Source organism: Trifolium pratense, linkage group LG2 (genome assembly GCF_020283565.1).
Source record: "Trifolium pratense cultivar HEN17-A07 linkage group LG2, ARS_RC_1.1, whole genome shotgun sequence".
Classification (NCBI taxonomy): Eukaryota; Viridiplantae; Streptophyta; class Magnoliopsida; order Fabales; family Fabaceae; genus Trifolium; species Trifolium pratense.
Window position 1 is genome coordinate 30,406,688 of NC_060060.1, and position 24,293 is coordinate 30,430,980.

At 35.4% G+C, this 24,293-nt stretch overlaps 4 protein-coding genes, 1 long non-coding RNA gene and 1 pseudogene across 7 annotated transcripts; 4 read left to right on the top strand and 2 right to left on the bottom strand.

Moving 5' to 3' along the window:
- Window positions 1-188: 188 nt before the first annotated feature.
- LOC123904528 lies at window positions 189-3,981 on the top strand (annotated as a pseudogene).
- A 1,023-nt stretch (window positions 3,982-5,004) lies between these two features.
- Window positions 5,005-8,289, top strand: LOC123903728 (putative wall-associated receptor kinase-like 16). Its single transcript, XM_045953305.1, has 3 exons — window positions 5,005-5,899; window positions 6,509-6,691; window positions 6,891-8,289. Exons 1-3 carry the CDS (start codon window positions 5,005-5,007, stop codon window positions 8,090-8,092), a joined length of 2,280 nt encoding a protein of 759 aa, XP_045809261.1. The 3' UTR covers window positions 8,093-8,289.
- Window positions 5,658-15,045, bottom strand: LOC123903729. The gene is made up of 4 exons (XR_006808170.1): window positions 14,864-15,045; window positions 9,808-10,611; window positions 8,929-9,001; window positions 5,658-5,789 (listed from the first exon to the last, which is right to left on the bottom strand). It is a non-coding gene; the product is annotated as an uncharacterized LOC123903729 (long non-coding RNA).
- On the top strand, window positions 9,796-13,709 carry LOC123903727 (wall-associated receptor kinase 3-like). The gene is made up of 3 exons (XM_045953304.1): window positions 9,796-10,721; window positions 11,946-12,128; window positions 12,360-13,709. Exons 1-3 carry the CDS (start codon window positions 9,827-9,829, stop codon window positions 13,562-13,564), a joined length of 2,283 nt encoding a protein of 760 aa, XP_045809260.1. The 5' UTR covers window positions 9,796-9,826; the 3' UTR covers window positions 13,565-13,709.
- A 738-nt stretch (window positions 15,046-15,783) lies between the features above and the next one.
- Window positions 15,784-17,034, top strand: LOC123903731 (costars family protein-like). The gene is made up of 2 exons (XM_045953310.1): window positions 15,784-15,963; window positions 16,750-17,034. Exons 1-2 carry the CDS (start codon window positions 15,883-15,885, stop codon window positions 16,933-16,935), a joined length of 267 nt encoding a protein of 88 aa, XP_045809266.1. The 5' UTR covers window positions 15,784-15,882; the 3' UTR covers window positions 16,936-17,034.
- A 913-nt stretch (window positions 17,035-17,947) lies between these two features.
- Window positions 17,948-24,143, bottom strand: LOC123903730 (KH domain-containing protein HEN4-like). 3 transcript variants are annotated; one of them, XM_045953309.1, is made up of 8 exons: window positions 23,341-24,141; window positions 21,558-22,100; window positions 21,149-21,424; window positions 20,059-20,413; window positions 19,874-19,995; window positions 19,636-19,718; window positions 18,799-18,910; window positions 17,948-18,301 (listed from the first exon to the last, which is right to left on the bottom strand). In XM_045953309.1, exons 1-8 carry the CDS (start codon window positions 23,959-23,961, stop codon window positions 18,164-18,166), a joined length of 2,250 nt encoding a protein of 749 aa, XP_045809265.1. In that variant the 5' UTR covers window positions 23,962-24,141; the 3' UTR covers window positions 17,948-18,163. The 3 variants fall into 3 exon arrangements, with proteins under 3 accessions (XP_045809265.1, XP_045809262.1, XP_045809264.1); XM_045953306.1 differs by having other exon boundaries at window positions 19,874-20,413; window positions 23,341-24,143; XM_045953308.1 differs by having other exon boundaries at window positions 17,948-18,294; window positions 19,874-20,413.
- Between the last annotated feature and the right edge of the window lie 150 nt (window positions 24,144-24,293).

Genomic DNA, 24,293 nt, shown 5'->3' on the forward strand with positions numbered 1-24,293 from the left:
TTACACAATAATATGCATAAAATATAAAAATGCATAGTATGTAGCAAAAACAAAAGACTTTACCAAACTAGAATTACATTATAACAAATATGAGACAAAACCATGTTTGATTTTGTCAATCCATTGTATACAACAAGAATCAATCAGTTTGACTTTCTCTTTTTAAATAGCATTACAAGGAGAATAAATAAATAAATACTAAAAAAACCAAGAATTTATATAAGTATAACAATAACAATGAACCTAAAAAATTAGCAAAGTCGTGCTCATGGTTGTGCACGCAAAGCAGCTGCTGCTGACGGTTGTTGTTACGGTCTTTTTTGCAAGAGCAGGAACTCAGCAGCTATTATCTCTGCCAAACTGCCCAACAAAGTGTGGCTCTGTCACCATTCCCTTCCCATTTGGAACCACCAAGGACTGTTCCTTGGACAGCACCTTTCTCATCAATTGCAACAAAACATCTTCAAATTCAACGCATGTACCTTTCTTGCCACAGAGTAATCAAAGTGTCCTAAACATCTCACTCGATGGTGAACTGCGCGTTGCATGGCCAGTAGCAAGTGATTGTTATGCTGAAAAGAGCGAACAGGTGAACGAGACATATTGGGATATCAACATGACACATTTTTCTGTCTCGTCAACTCGAAACAAGTTTGTCGCAGTTGGATGTGACACGCTTGCATTACTAGCAACATATGATTCTGAAGAGAAAAACTACAGCACAGGATGTATGGCTTTGTGCAATAGGCTAAATGATATTGTGGCCAATGAATCTTGCTCCGGCACTGGTTGTTGCAAGGTTTCAATACCCCAAGATCATGTGTTGACAAAAGTAACCTATGGTACTCTAGGTGTATTCAACAATCACTCAGCAGTACATGATTTCAATCCATGTGGTTATGCTTTTTTGGTTGAAAATGGAGCCTACAGTTTCACATCCACAGACCTCCTCAAGTTGGAGAAGGAGGAGTTTCCGGTGTTGTTGGATTGGGCAGTAGGGAACCAAACGTGCCAGCAAGCTCAAAAGGATCTTTCAAATTATGCCTGTAAGGACAACAAAAGTACATGTTACGATGCAACCGAGAGATCTGGTTACCTTTGCAGATGCTTCAATGGATATTGGGGAAATCCTTACCTGATTCATGGTTGCCAAGGTATTCTTATCTCTTGTTTGGATTAGATTTTTAAGACATTTTTATGATGCTTCTCGAGGGACATACATATTATGCTTACATGATCCATACATTATATTATCCATATATAGTATTACTGTCAAAGGTTTTAATGAAATATCGATTGGTTTAGTACACGAAAAGGACAATTTTTGGGGGTCAAACGTGTTTGGATGCTATACAGCTGCAATATAGTACTGCAGTTGTAGGGACTGTTAGATTTAGAGAGAAAACTCCATATCTAACAGTCTCTACAACTGCAGCCGTAGAGGATCCCAAGTCCGTGTCAAACTCAAATGGACATATGTGTCATGTAGAAAGATAGAAACAATTATGTGACTTTTAAATTGTGAGTCTTATGATCACAAGTTGAATTTGGTTTTGTATTTTTGTCATTTTAGGGTCTGTTTGGGATGGGAATTTAATTTTCTCTCTTTAATTTTTGTTTTCTGTAACTTCTTTAAAAAAGTTATTTGAAAAGAAACCACCCATTTCCATCCCTGAAATGCGATAATGGGAAGTTTGTATTTTTATTGAACAAATACATGTTGGCAAGTTAGACGCCTACTTCTAACAAAGAAAATAGGCTAGCTGATTTCTTCTAATCAATTACAAATGGGCTAATATCTTAATTATTGTTTAGACTTTTTCCACGTCTACTTTAAGCATATGACATAAAGAGTAGGTAAAATTCTAACGATAACGGTTAAATGACATAAAATTCTAACCTTGTTTAACTACTTTACAAGTTGAGGCATACCACAACTATCTGCTAGACTGCTGTATACCTATATGAATAACAAATGGATAAATATATGTATAGAGTACGTATAAGTCAAAAGATTGAATACAACTGTGCACAGGAATTTTCTTACAGGACAACTGCAAAAATTATTTTTTTCGGCAACAAGAGCATCCTTTATACTCCGGTTAATTAGAATATCCTACTATTATGAAGCAAGAGAAACCATATTTCAGTATAACACATTGACCTGTACGCTATTCAAGCAATTAGCATATGTGTCTTTATTTGCAATGTGTCCTTCCATATTACATGAACATGGAAAAAAATTCAACTAAATATCTAATAGGATATATGCAAAGGATAACGGAACGCTATGGTATTGGCTTTGATCTTGTTCTTTTACTCACTGTGGATTCATTTTTGCTTTATTTCTCGTGAAATTGTCCATTGTGAAAACAGAAATTGAAACTGACATATTATCTTTTAGATATTAATGAATGCAAGGAGTCCAATGACTGTGTTGAGGGGGCAACATGCATCAATCTTCCAGGAAGCTACCAGTGTTTATGTCCGGTTGGATACGAAGGAAATGGGAAGATGAATGGAACAAAATGCAGCTCAAAATCAAGTACCAAATCAAGGAAAGAGATCATATTGATTATTGCATTGAGTAAGTACAACAAATTTATTATCACGGAAAATTGTTAAAACCTGAAAGGTGTTTCTATTGAAATCAACATTATTAATCCATGTTATAAATTGAAGTTCACATACCCTAGGTATTCATTCAAGACCAGAACAGTGGCATTTTGAGATTTTGACTAATGTCATTATACCATAAATTGACTTGAAACATCAATAAGATAGGCAGGGCAGAAAGAAAAATATAATGTTTCCATTTATTTATGTTCAGGTGTCAGCATAAGCCTCGTAACACTACTGGTTGGAAGCTTTTATGCATATTTGGCAATGAAGAAAAGAAAGCACATTAAACTTAAAGAACAATTCTTTCAACAAAACGGCGGCTTACTGTTACAACAACAACTAGCGAGACATGGAGGGTCGAATGAAACAGCTAAAGTCTTCACTGTTGAGGAACTAAATGAAGCAACCGACAACTTCGACGAAGGCAAGATCCTAGGCCAAGGTGGTCAGGGAACAGTTTACAAAGGAGTTTTACAAGATAAAAGAATTGTAGCAATAAAGAAGTCCAAAATCAGTGATCCAAAACAGATTGAGCCGTTCATCAATGAAGTGATCGTGCTTTCCCAAATCAACCATAGAAATGTGGTAAAGCTCTTGGGTTGTTGTTTAGAGACAGAAGTTCCCTTGCTTGTGTATGAATTCATTTCCAATGGAACTGTTCATGAGCATCTTCATGATCAAAATCAATCTTTAAAGCTCACATGGAAAACAAGATTGAGAATAGCAAAAGAAACTGCTGGAGTCTTGGCATACTTGCATTCCGCAGCATCTTCACCAATCATACACAGAGATGTGAAATCTACAAATATACTCCTAGATGACAATCTCACCGCAAAGGTTTCTGATTTCGGAGCTTCTAGGATTGTTCCTCTTGATCATAGTCAAATAAAAACCCTAGTGCAGGGGACATGGGGGTACCTTGACCCGGAATATTTCCATACAAGCAAATTAACAGAAAAGAGTGACGTTTATAGCTTTGGGGTTGTACTAGCAGAGCTACTGACAGGAAAGAAAGCACTATCTTTTAGCAGGCCGGAGCTAGATAGAAACCTTGCAGTGTATTTTGTTTCTTCGATGAAAGAGGGTCGATTACATCATATTTTGGACAGAAATATAGATGAGGCGAATAATGAGCAACTAAAGGAAGTTGCCCATATTGCAGAAAGATGTTTAAGAGTGAAGGGTGAGAAAAGACCAACCATGAAAGAAGTGGCAATGGAATTAGAGGCAATATTAGTTTTTGAATAGCATCCTTGGGGAAGTGGCAATTTGTGTTCAGAAGAGACTGATAACTTGTTCAGAGCAGCAACATCGGTTATCAGTGTTGAAAATGGTGGCAATAATTCTCCAACCTCATAGCATAAATCTTGCATAGACTTCACTCTGATACCACATGTTACTAAAATGCCTTTGTGTTTAGATGTGTCACAATTTAATTTTTTACTCTTCAAAACTTTCTTTTCATGTGTAGGGATAAAATTGCACTGACTTAACATTTTCTCCTCTATATAAGTTCTTATAAATATATGAATATTTTTTATATGTCATTGAAATACGTCAAAATTAACTTCTTTAAGTGTTTTATTAATTAATTATAATACTTATACTTCTTAAATATATAAATTGTTGAGTAGTGTAATACTAACTAAACGTTCCATTTCAAAATATAAATGCCAACTAAAATGTTACACCAATGTAATTCGAAACCGTCGAATTGAAACTTCTTTTTATTTGTTCTCATTACTGTTGAATTGAAAATAACTATAATATAAATCATATTTATAAATTTTGAAATTAATCTGTATAGCATTAAGATGAGTCAAAATTAAAGCCAACCGTGAATATATTATTATTATTATTATTATTATTATTATTATTATTATTATTATTATTATTATTATTATTTTAATAAACCATTCAACAGATACATCTGTAAGAATAGTTATATGTTTAAATAAATAAATAAATAAATTAGACAATGTTGTACAGCCTATTAGACACATGTATACAAGAAATATACTGTAATTGTAAAAAAGAAATGTGTACACATGTATGTAAGGTAAAACAAAGACTTTATCAACAACAGAAAGGTTACTATATTATTATCATGACCATAAGGACCATAAGGATTAGATCATTTAAAATACAATATATTATTATGTATTCACATTTGAAATCATGACAAGTCAACAGTTTCTTTTTATAAATTATAACAAATATTAGACAAAACTGTGTTTGATTTTGTCAATCCATTGCATATAAGAAGAATCAATCATTTTGACTTTTCTTCTTTTAAATAGCATTACAAGGAGAAGAAATAAATACTAAAAAATCCAAATATTTGTATAAGTATTATCATGTACCTGAAAAATTAGGGAAGTCATGCCCATGGTTGTGTACTCAAAACAGCTGCTGATGGTGGTTATTACAGTCTTTTTGGTAAAAGCAGCAACTCAGCAGCTACTATCTCTGCCAAACTGTCCAACAAAGTGTGGCTCTGTCACCATTCCCTTCCCATTTGGAATCACCAAGGATTGTTCCTTGGACAACACTTTTCTCATCAATTGCAACAAAACATCTTCAACTTCAACCTCCACACATGTACCTTCCTTGCCACAGAATAATCAAAGTGTATTAAACATCTCACTGGACGGTGAACTGCACGTTGCATGGCCAGTAGCCAGTGATTGCTATGCTGAAAAGAGCGAACCTGTGAACCAAACATATTGGGGTATCAACATGACGCATTTTCCCATCTCATCGACTCGAAACAAGTTAATTGCAGTTGGTTGTGACACGGTTGCATTCCTCGCAACATTTGATTCTGGGGGAAACAACTACAGCACAGGATGTGTGGCTTTGTGTAGCAGGCTTAGTGATATAATGGCCAATGAATCTTGCACCGGCACTGGTTGTTGTGAGATTTCAATACCCAAAGGTCATGTGTTCACAAAATTATCCTATTCTTCTGGTGGTTTATTCAACAATCACTCAGCTGTACATGACTTCAATCCATGTGGTTATGCTTTTTTGGTTGAAAATGGAGCCTACAGCTTCGAATCCACAGACCTTCTCAAGTTGGAGAAGGAGGAGTTTCCAGTGTTGTTGAACTGGGCAGTAGGGAACCTAACATGCCAGCAAGCTCAGAAGGATCTTTCAAATTATGCCTGTAAGGACAACACAAGTACATGTTACGATGCAACCGAGAGACCTGGTTACCTTTGCAGATGCTTTCATGGATATCAGGGAAATCCTTACCTCATTCATGGTTGCCAAGGTAATGTGTGTGTATATTTCTTATCTGTTAATTAGATTATATTTTTGAGATATTTGTATGAATCTTCTCAACGTGGATATATATAGGGTGTCGTCAATGACTTTGATGAGAAATGACAAATAGAAACAATTATGTAAATTTGTTAGCTAAAGACGTGGATGAGTCTTGTGATCATAAGTTCATCTCTGCACTTAGATATGACTGGGTAAAAATTACTTACAGTTGATAGAGTGTGAAAGGGATTGAGGATTCTTGTTGTTTCTCAACATCGGTGAAGCAAAGAACCACATAAATTCTATTGTATATCGGCTTTAATCTTGTTCTTCTCCTCATAGTGGATTCATTATTGCTTTCTTTCTCGTGAATAAAGTCTTATGACCGAACCACATATTTCTTGGCGTTATTCTTCTTCATTTTCCCTTTTTTAGCCGACTCGGGTTTGCTAGTTTATATTTATAGTTTTGTTTGGATTGTTGTATTTTGTGTGTCGGTTTTGTTGTTTTCATTTGAATGCAGGTTATTGACAATCCATAACAGTAACTATCGTTCTTATCAAACTCAATCGTCCATTACGAAAACAGAAACCAAAACTAACAAATTATCCTTTAGATATTAATGAATGCATTGAGTACAATGACTGTGTTGAGGGGGCAACGTGCATCAATCTTCCTGGAAGCTACCATTGTTTATGTCCAGCGGAATATGAGGGAAACGGGAAGATGAATGGAACAAGATGCAGTCCAAAATCGAACACCAAATCAAGGAAAGAGATCATATTGATCATTGCATTGAGTAAGTACAAAACACCAGTTTCATTGGCAACCAACAATATTAAAACATGTTATAAATTGTTCTGAATTTACACTGATATGCCCAAGGTATTCCTACAAGACTAGAACGGTGGCATTTTGACTAATGTCATTAATAACTTGAAACATCAACAAACTAAGCAGAGCAGAAAGAAAATTATCATGTTTCCATTTATGTCCAGGTCTCAGCATAAGCCTCGTTGCACTACTGGTCGGAAGCTTTTATGCTTATTTGGTAATGAAGAAAAGGAAGCTCATTAAACTTAAAGAACAATTTTTTCAACAAAATGGTGGCTTACACTTGCAACAACAACTAGTGAGGCATGGAGGGTCAACTGAAACAGCTAGAGTCTTCACTGTTGAGGAGCTAAACAAAGCAACCAACAACTTCGACGAAAGAAAGATCCTAGGCCAAGGTGGTCAGGGAACAGTTTACAAAGGAGTTTTACAAGATAAAAGAATTGTAGCAATAAAGAAGTCCAAAATCAGTGACCCAAACCAAATTGAGCCGTTCATCAATGAAGTGATAGTGCTTTCCCAAATCAACCATAGAAATGTGGTAAAGCTCTTGGGTTGTTGTTTAGAAACAGAAGTTCCCTTGCTTGTTTATGAATTCATTCCCAATGGAACAGTTCATGATCATCTTCATGGTCAAAACCAAACTTTAAAGCTTACATGGAAAACAAGACTAAGAATAGCAAAAGAAACTGCTGGAGTCCTAGCATACTTGCATTCTACTGCTTCTACACCAATCATACATAGAGATGTGAAATCTACAAATATACTTCTAGATCGCAATCTCACCGCAAAGGTTTCTGACTTTGGAGCTTCTAGGATTGTTCCTCTTGATCACAGTCAGATAACCACTCTAGTGCAGGGAACATTGGGGTATCTTGACCCAGAATATTTCCACACAAGCCACTTAACAGAGAAGAGTGACGTCTATAGCTTTGGGGTTGTCCTCGCAGAGCTACTTACGGGAAAGCAGGCACTGTCTTTTAACAGGCCAGAGGAAGATAGAAACCTTGCAGTGTACTTTGTTTCTTCAATGAAAGAGGGTTGGTTACATCATATTTTGGACACAAATATAGATGAGGCGAATATTGAGCAACTAAAGGAAGTAGCCCATATTGCAGAAAGGTGTTTAAGGGTGAATAGTGACGAAAGACCTACCATGAAAGAAGTGGCAATGGAACTAGAGGGAATATTAGTGATTGAAGAGCACAGTTGGGGAAGTGGCAATTTATCTTCAGAAGAGACTGATAACTTGCTAAGAACAGTGCCGTCCATCAACGGTGAAGACGGAGTCTATGGAAGTGGCACTAATTGTTCTGACTCATATAGCACGAACCAGATGTCGATGTCAACGATTGGTGGAAGATGATTAGAATTGATATTAATACTCAGGATTTGATTTTAATCTATCTTCATTGTAATGGTGTAAATACAGTGTATGTTGTATTTCCTCTACTGTATTGGACATGACATTCATTTCTCTATCACTATCGGTTCAAAATTTTCTTATTGTTTCTCTTACAGTCTTCCTCCAACTTAATATTGCGAAAAAGACTTTGCGGCTGATTTCTTATCTTAATCTAATAATATTTATAAATCCAATGATCTGATATATGATTTTAGTTTTGCTTAGGATTGAAAGTTCTTACAATTCAGATTTCTAGAGCTGTGAACCTAATACAAGCACAAGAGATCTGAGTTACATGTATTAAATTTTCATAAGAATTTATGTTATGACTACTATAAAATACACTTATTTTACTACTTAATTCACTTTTGTTAGGATTTATATGTGATGCACACATGAATATGAACCCCAGAAACAATGCAAAACTTTTTACAATACCAGTACTTCCATTAAAAAACAGAATTGTGCACGATAAATTGAGTTAACCAATGTGTTCAAATTTATCCTGCCACAAGTTAGAATGAATCTTTGGCATAATATAATAGAAACGTAAATAAGAAAAGAGCAAAATAAAAGTAAGACACACATATCAGTACATGTTTAATTTCCTAGACATAACCATTGATTAACATAAATTATGCACTTAGAAGTAAACGCGCGCACAGAGATGCTACATATGGCATTACTGCATTGAATTCACAAATCTCACTTACATATCAGCACTTCAATTTCAAACAAAACTTGAATAACAAAACATAGATCGAATTGAAGGCACAGATAAAAGAGAACCAACTAACCATAGCAAGCTTCCTGTGAGATGAAAATGATCTCCTACATTCATAAACATCCACTGTTGTCCTCTGCATGAACCTTTATAAATAAAAAAAACAATTTGCGTGCACGATTTTAGGATTTACCCTAGGAGTTTATATAAATTATTAAAAAAACTAAGTTTAGTTATCATGTTTAAATAAATAAAAAATAGTTTAGAAGACTTTATCAACAAAATAAAATATGCACATACATGTCAGCAAAAACAATGACTTTATCAACAACAGAGACATACTAATACTATATATCATATTAAAGACATATTTTTTTAATTTTTAATAATAAAGCAATTGCAATCTCCATGAGATGTATGCTTTAGTAATTAGAGCTTGACTTTGTAACCTAAAGGATAGTGTTCAAATTCAAATTCCCTATAGTTGTAAATTTGTAATTCGTGACACTTTAGTTAATGATAAATTTCCTAATCCCCAATTTTTTTGTTTCAAAATATCTTTAACAATGTTGTTTAAGTTTTAAAGGTAGAATGGGTCAGTAAAGAAGACACGGTTTTATTTAATCTGTGCTAGCTTCTGACCATGTTTAATTAACTTCATTTTCATAACATAGGGTTTCTTTTGACATATTCTTTTTTTGGTTACATCTTTTAGAATCGGGAGTTGGACTTAACTCAACCTTACAAAACCGGCTTGTAAGCTGAAGATTGCCTCTACTTTATAAACTCATATTCGGGCCATCTCACATCCGAAATGGGACTTCTTAACAAAAACATAATTAACACCATTGCAAGAAGATTCAGTCATTTTGACCTTTTTCTTTTTAAATAGTATTACAAGGAGAAGAAATAAAATCTAAAAAACAATCAAAGGATTTGTACAATGATGAACCTGAAAAATTAGCAAATCCATGCTCATGGTTTTGCACTCAAAACACCTGCTGTTTCTGGTGGTTGTTACGGTCTTTTTATCAAAAGTAGCATCTCAGTTACTATCTCTGCCTAACTGCCCAACAAAGTGTGGCTCTGTCACCATTCCATTCCCATTTGGAACCACCAAGGGTTGTTCCTTGGACAACACCTTTCTCATCAATTGCAACAAAACATCTACATCTTCAACCTCGACACATGTACCCTACTTGCCACATAGTAAGAGAATTGTCTTAAACATCTCACTCGACGGCGAACTGCATGTTGCATGGCCAGTAGCCAGAGATTGCTACGCTGAAAACAGCAAACTTGTGAACCAAACATATGGGACTGTCAACACAGCACATTTCCACATCTCGTCAACTCGAAACAAATTCATCGCAGTTGGCTGTGACACGTCTGGAGGACTCGTAGCATATGATTCTGGGGGAAACAATTACACCGCAGCATGTGTGGCTCTGTGCAACAAGCTTAATGATATTGTGGCCCATGAATCTTGCTCTGGCACTGGTTGTTGCGAGATTCCAATACCCCAAGGTCATGTGTTAATGAAAGTAATATATCTTTCTTTAGGCGTATTCAACAATCACTCAGCAGTGCATGACTTCAATCCATGTGGTTATGCTTTTTTGGTTGAAAATGGAGCCTACAAGTTCAAATCCACAGACCTCCTCAAGTTGGAGAAGGAGGAGTTTCCTGTGATGTTCGACTGGGCAGTAGGGAACCAAACGTGCCAGGAAGCTCGGAAGAATCTTTCAAATTATGCCTGTAAGGACAATAAAAGTACATGTTACAACTCAACTGAGAGATCTGGTTACCTTTGCAGATGCTTTCATGGATATCGGGGAAATCCTTACCTCATTCATGGTTGCCAAGGTATTATATAATATATACTATATTTCTTATCTCTTATTTGGATCATATTTTGAGAAATTTGCATGATTCTTTTCAAGGGACATAATATGATTTTATTGGTGAACAGAAAGAACGAAAAAAAAAAAGTGACTTCATTGATCCATAAATTATATTATCTATATGCAGTGCTATCGTCAACGGTTTTAAGAAATAAGGATGGGTTTAGTATACAAAAATGACAATTTTGGGGTGTCAAACGGGAAATTGTATCCTGTAGAAAGATAGAAACAATTATGTGACTTTTAAATTAGTTGGCCAAAAACATGGGTGAATCTTATGATCATATGTTCATCTCTGAACATAGATATGGCAGAATCAAAATTAATTACTTATAGCTATAATTCAAATTGTGAGTCTTATTTTTTGCTTGGTGTTTAATAAAGGAAACTTCCATATGTTTTCTTTTATCATCATTTTAATTTTTCTATATTGTCGTGTACAAATTTTCAATTCCTGGCTAAATGGGATTTATTTATAATTCTACATAATAAATTAAACTATTCAAGTGTCTCAAAAAAAAATTACAAGCATATATGCTATAGTGTATTTAGATTTACAGTCTGATACAATTTTGTTGCTTTCTGTTACATCTTTTACTGGACATTACTTATTGAACTAATTCAATTGGAACTGCTATTAGTTTAGAGCTTGTATTCAGGGATCTATATAAATAGCATAAGGTATTTCTATGTGAAAAATCTAACAATCTAAGGAATATAGATGTCAGACATATTCAAGTAACTCTCTACATTGTGAAAGGGAAAATTAGAGAGATTTAGAGTTCAATGGAAAGTGTGAAAAAGAGAGTGTGAATGGGCTTGATGGTTATTGTTGTTTTTGTTTCTCCACATTGGTGAATCAAAGGACCAAAGAAATTCTATCGGCTTTGATTGTTCTTCTCCTCATAGAGGATTCATTTATGCTCCCTCTCCCGTGGATTAAGTCTTATGCTGAGCCACATATTTCTTGGTGTTATTCTTCATCATTCTCTCTTCTTTAATCGCTTTAGATTTTGCTTTTTCTTTTTTTTTTTTTGTATTGTTTGGTTTATTATATTTGTGTGTTGGTTTTGCTGTTTTCATTTGATTGCAGATTATTGGTAATCCATAGCAGTAACTGTTGTTCATATAAAACTCCACTGTCCATTGTGAAAACAGAAATTGAAACTGACAAATTATCTTTTAGATATTAATGAATGCAAGGAGTCCAATGACTGTGTTGAGGGGGCAACATGCATCAATCTTCCTGGAAGCTACGATTGTTTATGTCCAGCGGAATATGAGGGAAACGGGAAGATGAATGGAACAAGATGCAGCCCAAAATCGAACACCAAATCAAGGAAAGAGATCATATTGATAATAGGATTGAGTAAGTACAAAACATTCTATTATTGATTCAATCATAACATGAAAATGCCATCCAATTTTATAAATTGTTGTTCCGAATTTAAACTCGTTTTACCCAAGGTATTCCTTCAAGACCAGAACAGTGGTATTTTAAGATTTTGAATAATGTTGTTGATAACATAAATTGACTTGAAACATCGACAAGCTAGGAGAGCAGAAAAAAATGATTATGTTTCCATTTGTTTATGACCAGGTGTCAGTGCAAGCCTTGTAGCCCTAGTGGTAGGAAGCTTTTATGCATATTTGGCATTGAAGAAAAGAAAGCTCATTAAACTTAAAGAACAATATTTTCAACGAAATGGTGGCTTACTGTTACAACAAAAGATTGTGAGGCATGGAGGGTCAACTGAAACAGCTAAAGTCTTCACTGTTGAGGAGCTAAATGAAGCAACCAACAATTTTGACGAAGGCAAAATCCTAGGCCAAGGTGGTCAAGGAACAGTTTACAAAGGAGTTTTACAAGATAAAAGAATTGTAGCAATAAAGAAGTCCAAAATCAGTGACCCAAAACAGATTGAGCCGTTCATCAATGAAGTGATCGTGCTTTCTCAAATCAACCATAGAAATGTAGTAAAGCTTTTAGGTTGTTGTTTAGAGACAGAAGTTCCCTTACTTGTTTATGAATTCATTTCAAACGGTACTGTTTATGAGCATCTTCATGATCAAAACCAAACTTTAAAGCTTACATGGAAAACAAGATTGAGAATAGCAAAAGAAACTGCTGGAGTCCTCGCATACTTGCATTCTGCTGCATCTACTCCAATCATACATAGAGATGTGAAATCTACCAATATTCTCCTAGATCACAATCTCACTGCAAAGGTTTCTGACTTTGGAGCTTCTAGGATTCTTCCTCTTGATCATAGTCAGATAACCACCCTAGTGCAGGGTACATTGGGGTATCTTGACCCAGAATATTTCCACACAAGCCAGTTAACAGAGAAGAGTGACGTCTATAGCTTTGGGGTTGTCCTAGCAGAGCTACTGACGGGAAAGAAGGCACTGTCTTTTAGCAGGCCAGAGGAAGATAGGAACCTTGCATTGTACTTTGTTTCTTCAATGAAAGAGGGTCGGTTACATCATATTTTGGACACAAATATAGATGAGGCGAATATTGAGCAACTAAAGGAAGTTGCCTTTATTGCAGAAAGATGTTTAAGGTTGAAGGGTGAGGAAAGACCCACAATGAAAGAAGTGGCAATGGAATTAGAGGGAATATTAGTTTTTGAAGAGCACCGTTGGGGCAGTGGCAATTTGTTTTCAGAAGAGACTGATAACTTGCTAAGAGCAGCGTCGTCGTTTATCAATGTTGAAAACGGCGTTTATGGAAGTGGCACTAATTGTTCTGACTCATATAGCATAAACCAGATGTCAATGTCAACGTTTGGTGGAAGATAATTGATTGATATTCATACTCATTATTAGATGTTAATCTATCTTCAGTATAACAGCGTTGCAGTGTATGTTGTATATCCTCTCCTGAATTGGACATGACTATCAGTTCAACTTTTTCTTATTGTTTCTCTTATTTGTTCTCTTCCAATCTTCCTCCAACTTAATATTGCGAAAAAGCCTTTGCGGCAAATTTCTTATCTTAATCTAATGATATTTATATATTCAATGATCTGACATATAAGTTTAGTTTTGCTTAGCATTAAAGGTTCTTACATTTCAGATTTATGGTGCTATGAAGCTTCATAGCACCATAAATCTTAAGGTGATACTGATATATTAAATTTTCATAAGGATTTTATTTTTTTGGTTAAGTAGCCTAGTGGATAGGAATTCCACTCTTAAGGTGAATAAGTAGAATGTCTGGGTTTCGAAACTCGGCTCCCTGCATATATATAATGTGGTGCTCCTACCAACTGAGCTAAACTCTTAGGACTACTATAAATATACTTCTTTTACTAAGTAATCACTTTCCTTAGAGTTTATGATCGTACCTGGTGATCAGAATAGGTTGATGGCCGGTCCGTTGAGCAAGCGTCCACACCGAAGGGGGGGTTTGTACCTGCAGGTGCTCCGATGCCTAAGTCAGCAAAGTGAACAGAGAGATACAAAAGAAGAGAGAGAAAGAAAGTGTAGAATGGTTTTTGAATACCTGGCTCTCCTGTCTAGGAGAGCTTATATAGTGCCCCCAGCGCTGGGCCAAAGGTTGGTCTATTGGGCCTGGATAACCGGCCCAATAGGCTCAACTGCCAGGATAGCCCCTGTATCGTAGGGGGAGACAGTTATTTGCTTCTATCCTGGTTGGAGTCGTTCCGCTATTGGCGGGTAATGGATGACTCCGTGACAGATATGGTTAGACAATGGAGCACGTGTTGAACGTGCTGCTTAGCTGTTAAGCTAAGGCTGAATGAATCATCGTGCACGGATAGACGAGCACATGGTTAGCGTGGAGCTAATCCGTTATGTCGAGCAGGACACGTCATTGGCTGACGTGTCGGGGAAGTTTCCCCTTATTGGGCCATGCCCCAAATGTCGGGCATGAGTGATTGGGCCAGCTCTTGGCCCAGTCCAGAACAGTTTATATGTGATGCAAACATGAATATGAATCCAAAAAACAATGCAAAAATTTCCACAATCTCAGTTACATATCAGCACTTCACATTCAAACAAAACTATGATTATTATTATCCTAAACAGATAAACTCATATTGAATTGAAGGCACAGAGAAAAGAGAATCAACTAACCATAGTAAGCTTCATGGAAGATGAAGATGATCCCTCTTCAAAATTAACCACTGTTGTCTTCTGCAATATGCATGATAAAGTGAACCAATAATAGAAAAGAGAGAAGATGAATCTGAAAGCGAAGGAACGGAGACGTTTGAGACTGGGATGATTATGAGTGCAGCAGAAAAAACTTTTACCTCAATTTCTCACTCTAAAATTTCGGCCGTTAGATTTGTCAAAAATAAATATTCAGCAGTTAGATGAAAAATAATTAAAAAAATAAAATAAAACATGATTAAGTCAACTTAAAATACTGAAATTAAACATATGTTAGTTGATCCAGTGGTGGCGATTGACACTGGCTTGATAGGAAGGAGCACGATTTGATCCCTCACAACTACGATCAGGAGATAGTTGTAACACTTGATGTCAAACCTGACTTTGGAACCAGATTAACCGGTCCAGTGGCCGGATATGAAAACCAAAAAAGGAACTACTAAAATTCACACATACAACCATGAGGTTTGAATTTTTTTAGATGGACTAGTGGCTAGAAAATTATACCCTTAATAAAGTGATATGTGGGGTGTCTGGGTTCGAATCTCAATCCCTACATATAAAATGTGATCACCCTTGCCAATTGAGCTAAGTTTCTACGAACTATAGGTTTGAATTCTAACTCAGAGCCGGAAGTGTTTGATATAAAAACATGAATATTTATTGGTTAAATTAAGATTTATGGACTAAATATTAAATATTTGTTCAATAATTTAAATTTTAGTTTTCTTCAAAAAAAATTAAATTTTTAATTAAAAAAATGATTAATTTGTTACCGTAAAATAGAGTGAAAGTTTTGTTTTTATTTTACGTATCTACCTAAAATGTAAAAAGGTTGACACACAAGATAGCACAAATATATATAAGTGGTGCATACATCAGGTGGAAGATATTTTGTGTGTGTGTGTGTGTTTTATATAATTAAGGTTGTTGTGATCTGTTAGAAGACAGAGATATAATAACAAGTTGGAAGCAGAAGAATGAATGTGGAAGAAGAGGTTGGACGTTTAAGGGAAGAAATCAAGAGGCTTGGCAATCTTCAATCAGATGGTTCTTACAAGGTAATATCAAAATCATTCTCATTTCAATTTTCATTCAGATCTCTATAGGGAATTCTTCATGTGATAATTGTCTACTTTTCTGTGCCTGTGGATCTGTGTATCTTGAGTTCATCTAAATCTTGCATCAATCTATGGATCTGTCTTATGTATATGCAAAGGGAACATTAGATCCTCTGGAGATGTTTATTGAAAGTCTTAATTTTGATTATAGATGACTTAAAAATGTGTTTATAAGTGAGAAATATACCCGCATTAAAAATCAGTTTTTTAGGGTTGAATTACGCCACATAAAAATCTTAAGATGATATTAAACCTACTTTCTATCGAGCCACTCGAGTCATGTTTCAGAATTCTAATATGGTTAGCAACAAATAAAAAAAATTGTTCTTTTCACTTTTGATGACTTGTTTGAAGCACTATAGAAAAGCCTATCTTTTTTAGTGATACAAAGATAAGGCTTATCTACAAACCTCCTTCATATAAGTAAGTCATAATAATTGGCTATGGTTTGAGATGTTTTGATGAGCCAGCATGTTTATACATGACTGCTTGATCATTGGTAGATGCATCATGCATGCAGTAAAATAGACCTGAACTTAGATAGATTTTCCGTCTGTATACCCTCCCGTCTTAATTATAAACAAAATGCATTCATTCTTTTGTTTAGATGTGAACATTGTCTATGTGCACTTTGTAGTTTTCTTTAATCATCATGTGGATTTGTTTTGCTGATTAATGGTTTCTTGAGATGAATGAACAAAATGTGAGTTGGATTGTATTATGAAGGTTACATTTGGAACACTATTTCATGATGACCAATGCGCAAATATATTTGAAGCACTTGTTGGGACACTAAGAGCAGCAAAAAAGCGAAAAGTTGTTACATACGAAGGTGAGCTGCTGCTGCAAGGAGTCCATGACAATGTCGAAATCACTCTTAATCCCACCCCTGCTGCAGCTGCTGCCAACTGAAACACCATTACCCAAAACTATAAAAGAAGGGTGAAAGAACAAAAATAACTTATGTGGGTTCTGGTTTTTTATGCATACTAGTTACTTCTATTCAATCAACGTCATTTGTTACAGCTACAGCGTGAAAATTATGATCCGTCGTGAATCTTATCAAGAATTATGTTACAAAATTAATAAAAAGAAAGAAATAATTATGTTACAAAAGTTTCAGATTTCGCAACCAACAGTTTTAATATATTTTTTAATGGTGTTTTCCGAATGAAAACCTTCATTTTAAAATTAATAAAAAATACTATTTCTTAATAGTTTATCATGTAATCACAATTTCTCAAATTAGAGAATATTTACATAAATTATATTATATCCTTCTTAATTGTTTCCTTCAAAATCTTGTCCACCAAACATACCTGTGGCATAAGCAACAAAAAATGAGAATCTTATTTTAATCCTTGTAACTGATAGAGTATATAGCTGAAGCAGCTTCAATAGCATGATTAACTGAAATATAAGTAAAAGTGCACATTCTGATCCACTACTTATCAGAAAGCCTTAAATCTCTTATTTAAAAGATGATACACTTGCTGAGAGACTTGAAGCTCTTATTTATGGTGTACACCCTAAGCTTGTTATACAAACTCAACAAATCTACAGTTACACAAATGCTCTAATTGACACAATTCCACATAATATAAAGCTAAACTACATTACAAAATTGTAGTAAAAAAAACACTACATTACATATGGTTACATAATTGAGAGATCCAAAAAGAGATTACATAACAGAAGCTAAGCTGCATCAGCTATATACTCTCCTTAAAAAATAACCCTGAAAATCAAGAATGTAGTCTTAAGCCTCTTAAATTTGACAATCAATTCTTCAACTGCAAAGATAATGTGCCAAGATGCATATAAATAATTGAAAGTATTTAAAGGGATCTCACATATGCTCATCATGGAGACTGCTTTTAAATCATCCACACTAAAACAGGGTCAGTAGTTGATGAAGACATGCTAAAAAAACTCAAAATCTTACTGAGGTGTGTAATGAATAATCAAGTAATTGATGTCTACAATAACGTCCAGTAGAGAGCCGTGTCTGCATCGATCAAGCCAAGATTACAGGAAGGTTGGATTTTACATGATTTCAGGCGGGGACTAAAAGGAAAAGATAAAACAATACAATCAATAAGTTACATATGATCTAATTGACAATCCTTGAGAGGAAATGTCATGATGATCCATTCAGAATATATGCTTGGAGGAGGCTCTGTGCTGCTTGGGTTTCATCAGGTGAACCAGATAAGACAATAGTCCTGTCACTTGTTCCAGGACGAGGTTCATGGATAACAACCTTAGCACCTGAAATCTAATAAGGACAAAAAAGTAAGTATAAATTACATGGAAGATAAAGGCCTTCACAAAATCTTTGTTACTGCTACATTTTCAAATTAAATATTATTATAAAAAAATACTCCGTGCATTTTAAGTCAAAAATGATGTTTAAGGTGATGGTCTGATGGACAAAAGGATATAAAAAGTAGTTACTGAATAGACTCAATTAATGGAAATGTTAACTGCACTGGACCACTTTTATCATATACAACTAAAATACTAAATATAGTATATTTGATTAATGCTCCTTGTCATTGCATTTAGTGAACAAATCAATATATAGTCCAGTGAAGTAGGTTTTGAAAATAACATAAACTACAAAAAAAATCCTTAGCAGAAAACATAATTAGAAACGAACTAAGTATATAGCAATTTGAAATCAAAATTGTGATCAGACGAGATAGGATAAAATGGTGAGCTGGTGAACAACTAAATAAGAAATACATTCATAAATTTATCCATGTTGAATACCTGTCTCAGACGAGCCAGATTGCTACCATTTTCCCCATACACAAGGTATAGAGTATCCTCCGGAACCACGATTTCTATTGTTGTATTAGTCACAATAGCAGATTTACTTCCACTGCAGACCAAACAAGAAAAATAATAAGCAATCGACGGTTTGTAACATCCTATTTTATACATTCAACATACTATTTCCACCACTATCAGAAATCAATGTTTGAATTGGCTAGTGGCTACAAGATCACTCCAAAGAAGGATCTCAAATAAGTACAAATGGGCAATGACCCAAGAAAAGTAATGTCAAATTAAACGGTAGTTGCAAATCGGGTATGATGTTGAGTACAGAGAGTATAATGCATGGTACAATATCACGTAATATTCTTGAATTTCATAAAGAAACTCACATTTAGTATTACAGGTGAAGTTTAAAAACACACACAATAACTATAATAGTGTTGCAGAATTATAGGTCTATCAAAAGCAATTTCAGTATATGCCACAGACATCTACATTCATTAACTCACCATAAATAGCCCTTTATATTATCACAATATAAGGCTTGTTTGGTTTCAGAAACATTTCCTATTTTCACTTTTAATGACAAAATTGCCACCTTATTTAGGTTTTGTTTCCTGTTTTCAATGATTTGGGAAACATTGTAACTGAAAATAGGAAAGACAGTAAAACAAGATGACAGTTTTGTAATTAAAAGAGAAACAAAAAATGTTTCCTGAAACCAAACAAGCCCTTAGATTTTCAGATGCCAAAATAATTTTTACTTTGTTTCAACTTAAATAATAAATTTGCATTAAACAAGTCTAATTTGTTTTGCATATCAACAACCTGACAAGTTTTAGGCCACCTTTTCGAGATGTTAATCCCCAACTAGCTTCATTAATGTTTCTTGAATTGATCCCAGCAACCTCCTGCGATCAATCAATCAATCAATGAATAATAATAATAATAATAATAATAATAATAATAATAATAATAATAATAATAATAATAATAATAATAGCAACAACAATCACTGAGAGAGAGAGAGAGAGAGAGAGAGAGAGAGAGAGAGAGAGAGAAATACCGGCGGTGTCCATAAGCCTGGGGAAGAAGGACGGTCGTAATTTCTACTAAGAGCGAAGTTATCAATTCCTTGGGAAAAAGTGTGCCTGTTCAGACTATGAGAAATACCAACAGATGATTGGCCTCCAAGAGGAACATCTCTCAGTCTCCCATAGGGACTGATATCAGCTTGTAAAGAGGCTTGGCCTCCAAGAGGAACATCTCTCAGTCTCCCATAGGGACTGATATCAGCTTGTAAAGAGGATTGGCCTCCATGAGGAACATCTCTCAGTCTTACATAAGGACTAGTATCAGCTTGTAAAGAGGATTGACCTACAAGAGGAACATCTCTCAGTCTTACATATGGACTGGTATCAGCTCTTAAAGTCGATTGGCCTCCAAGAGGAACATCTCTCAGTCTTCCATAGGGACTGGTATCAGCTCGTACAGAAGAAAGGCTGCTTGTTCCAGCACTATTCTGTGTGCCACCCAAAAGATTATCTCGCAGTCTGCCAGTTACATTATATAATGCATCTTGCACGTTTGAAAACTCTCCTGATATCTGAAGGGGGAAAAAGGATATAGATAGAATAACTAATACGTATTTTAAAAGCATGGCAAGAACTATAATGGTGACTTAAACAAATATGAACTATACATATTAGATCTTTGTGTGTAACATAGAAATGCTCTAGAAAATAATATTAATCTCTAGTAGATAAAAAATAAGTGCACACTGCACAGGGGTCTGTTTCTCTTAATAAAAGAAGTTGCATTGACATAAGAAAGAAAACAGTAGAAAAAGATGGAGGATAAATGCTGCTCCTGAATTTGTCATAAACAGCTAGAGCTCTTTCAAAGACTTTATTGTCCTTTAAATTTAATTTTTTATTAAAGTATATTGGCCTATGGTATATTGAATTTTAAAATTTTCCCGTATCTATGTATCCATATCGTATCAAGTATTTGGGTTTCATAGTATTTTAGGCCCACGACATTCTCCAATACAAAGCCTGCTAGTTATGTTTCAGAGAAATGATTTAGAATTTCACATACCATAAGATGTTTAAATGCCATGTAATAAAGATTGAAGAGTTTTGCAGAAAAGTAAAGAAGCGTGACTAGCCCCGTGAGTTTAGCATGATGGAGGATGAGAAAACATAGTTTAGTTCAGTGGGGAGAGATTCATTTGAATTGCTAGATACAAACACAAAAAATTCTTTGAAAAAAAAATGCATTTCTCAGCATGCTTAATTGTAAAATAAAACATAACAAAGTGTCGTCTCCAAATACAGACCTGTACAACTTGATCATTATCCGATGCACATTTTGAAACCTGATCAGCTCCAATTATTTTTATGCTAGCCCCTGTTGCCTTCCTCATTTCTGACACTATTGCTCCACCTTTTCCTAACAAACAACCGACTTGGCTTGATGAGACTACAAGTCGTGCAGTCACAGATGACCCCGTATTTAATCCAGGATTTATCCCTTTATCAATACCAGCCTCAACAGATCTGGAGAAAACAAGCACAGTAGCCTTTTGTGCTGAGGAATATCTAGACTCAGGACTCTATAAAAAATGAGGCCACCACCAAAAGAAAAAGTTAATATAACAGTAATTAATAATAAAGACACACATACAACAAATATGCAAATGACACATCTGACACAACCTAATAAATGAAAATTTGTATTTAACAAACCTCTGATGCGGTAATAGTAATTAATCGATCCTCACACTCAGCTACTGAAGGACCAACATTTATAGTGGCCCCTGTTTCACTTTGAAGAGCTCTAACTATGTTACCACCCTTTCCAATGACACCTCCGATTCTATCATTGGAACAAATCATTTTGAAGGTGATTTCTTGCTGATGCGCTTTTGGTTCCAGCGATGAGACTCTATTAACTTCTGCCGACAACGAATGAACTCCTGTTGTGTAGCTGCTAGAGCTACTAGGTAAAGTAGAGAGTGCAGAGCCCCTTTGCAGAAAATTATCCATATGCAGATCAGTGAATGTCTCGCGTTGAACTGCATTTAAAGTCTCACGTGGAGCTCCAATAAAAGTCTCACGTGGAACTGAAGTTAAAGTCTCGCGAGGTAGTCCAACTAAAACTTCGTGATGAACCACTTCACGAGGAGGATTTTGTCCCATCATCTTTGTTCTATCAGCATGATGACGATCTTGAAGATTACGAGAGACAGCAACAAGTGCCTTCTTTACGGATGACACACTGCCTTCTATCTACCACAAATCCAAAAGATGTTTTCTAAGTGTAAATAGAGAGAAAATTTTCAAGAATAAATAAATTAAAGCACATTTGTTTATTCACATGTTCTTTGATTGGTCAGTGGAAAAAAGTTACCAAGCCTAACCCACGAATTATGATCCTGCCTTTATAAATCAAAGGTAGTCAAAGTGAAAGGTGCCTAGATTAAAACACTAGACTACCTGTTTAGGCCCCTTAATACATTATAACACTAGCAGTAGCAACCAAGGTCTCACCATTGAGTTCTAACCAAACAATCAAGAATCAGGACAGGTATTAAAAAGAAAAGTCTCAACTACAAGTTTCGCCATTAACAAAATCTAATCTGAGAACCAAAAATGTATAAGGCTATAAGCAGAAGGGAGACCTCTCTCTTTTCCAATAAAGTGGGTCTAGATATTAAGAGTCCAAAAATACTATGAGAACTTTATAACCATCATGTAGGTAGTAAAGCAAAAAAGAAAACTCGCAATGAATTATACTACTTAAACAATTTAACCAAAAGAATCTCTCTTCCATCTCACTTAACAACATGACATGCAATAAGCTTATAAAATTATAAATGCTCAGTCACCAACTCACTATGCCTGATAGGTCAAACATCACAAGAAAATACCCCAAATAAGGATTAAACAAGCATATTGTCTGAAGAGTTGTTGCATACTTTGACCACAATGAATCACTCGCTCAATTATATCTAGAACGGCAATTAATGTATTAACATATAACTTTTGGTTGTTTCAGGGTTAATTGTTTGAACCAAAAAACCACAAACATATCCCAATCCCACCGTGCGGTAAGCAAGCCCGTCTAAGGGAAATGACAGACATAAATATAGAACATAAGAAAGTGAAATTGAAACACTTTATGATATCAGTGTACTTATCGATAAAGCCATGTATGTGATTCATTGCTTCTCAAGTATACTTTATGATATCAGTGTACTTATTGAAAATGCCGAAAGAGATACAAATTGCATTGACTTGTAGGCTCTCTATAGTACATACATATTGATTCAATTTACTAACATTACAAATCCATAACAATATTCTAAGAAATCAGAAAACCAATTCAACTAAACTAAACTAAACTCAAACCAATCAGCTAGAACTACACTGCAGCAATAATGAAATGAAATGGAATAATGTCATTACAAGTAATTGAGCTGAAAACTTCCGTGACAAGTCACAAACTGAACAGTAAGAATCACCATACCTCAATCACTTCATCAGGAGATGATATACAAGCTGGCAAATTATCCTTACAAACCCTAATTTTACACCCCGTGTCTTTTTTAATCTTCTCCACCATTTTCCCTCCTTTCCCAATGACAGAACCAGCTTGCGCCGAATCCGCCACAAGCCGACACGACACTGTCCTATCCCCAAGTACAATGCCTTCCATCTCTGCAGCAACTTCCAAAATCCTATCAAACACTTTCAAAAGTGCCTCCTGCGCATTCGACACCTCGATTGCCTCACCATCACCGCCGTTGCTTCTCAGAACAACTTTCCGTTCGAGATTACTGGAGGCGATGACCATAATTACTCTATCCGGTGACTCATTTGGAGAATCCTCGATTCGGATCTTAGCGCCGGTTGACTGCTGGAGGGTTTTGATTACGGCGCCGGATTTACCGATGACGCCGCCGATACGGGAGGAGTTACAGAGGAGACGGAATGCCACGTGTCCGGGAGGGATGGGGAGTGGTTGTTGTTGAGGCTTGGAAGGTTTTGGGCGCTTGGAAGATCCATTTGGATGAGATGGATTCGGGTCGGGTAAACCGGATATGGAGCGTTTGGTTGATGGTGAGAGGAAGTTGCTACTGGTACTCATAATTTATGAAATTTGAAAATTGATGAAAGGAATTGAAATGAAATTAGAGTTTGGGAAGAAGACGATGGAGCTGAGATTGCTACGATGCGCTGAAGGGAATGACGCGGGTGCGTACTACGCTTAGGGTTTCAGAACCCGCGCACTCGTGTCGTGGACTATTGCTTACTGTGTGATGTAATGGTAAATTATTTTTGACATCATCATGTAGTAGTAGTAAAAGAGTTGGGTTATCTCCATTTTCTATTGTTTTTATTTTTTTCATTACTAAAGTTTTTAAATATTTTTGGGTGTATAAATGATATTTGAACCCACTTAATGTCACACTTTTACAT

Bases quoted from the DNA above. Each gene is read 5' to 3' on its own strand.
- LOC123903728 (XM_045953305.1), top strand. From the start codon at position 5,005: ATGCCCATGGTTGTGTACTCAAAACAGCTGCTGATGGTGGTTATTACA. The intron at 5,900-6,508 runs GTAATGTGTGTG...ATTATCCTTTAG, and splicing joins CCTCATTCATGGTTGCCAAG to ATATTAATGAATGCATTGAG. The intron at 6,692-6,890 runs GTAAGTACAAAA...ATTTATGTCCAG, and splicing joins CATATTGATCATTGCATTGA to GTCTCAGCATAAGCCTCGTT.
- LOC123903727 (XM_045953304.1), top strand. From the start codon at position 9,827: ATGCTCATGGTTTTGCACTCAAAACACCTGCTGTTTCTGGTGGTTGTT. The intron at 10,722-11,945 runs GTATTATATAAT...ATTATCTTTTAG, and splicing joins CCTCATTCATGGTTGCCAAG to ATATTAATGAATGCAAGGAG. The intron at 12,129-12,359 runs GTAAGTACAAAA...GTTTATGACCAG, and splicing joins CATATTGATAATAGGATTGA to GTGTCAGTGCAAGCCTTGTA.
- LOC123903731 (XM_045953310.1), top strand. From the start codon at position 15,883: ATGAATGTGGAAGAAGAGGTTGGACGTTTAAGGGAAGAAATCAAGAGG. The intron at 15,964-16,749 runs GTAATATCAAAA...TGTATTATGAAG, and splicing joins AATCAGATGGTTCTTACAAG to GTTACATTTGGAACACTATT.
- LOC123903730 (XM_045953306.1), bottom strand. From the start codon at position 23,961: ATGAGTACCAGTAGCAACTTCCTCTCACCATCAACCAAACGCTCCATA. The intron at 22,101-23,340 runs GTATGGTGATTC...GATTTGTGGTAG, and splicing joins CTCCTGATGAAGTGATTGAG to ATAGAAGGCAGTGTGTCATC. The intron at 20,414-21,148 runs GTCTGTATTTGG...TTCCCCCTTCAG, and splicing joins ATAATGATCAAGTTGTACAG to ATATCAGGAGAGTTTTCAAA.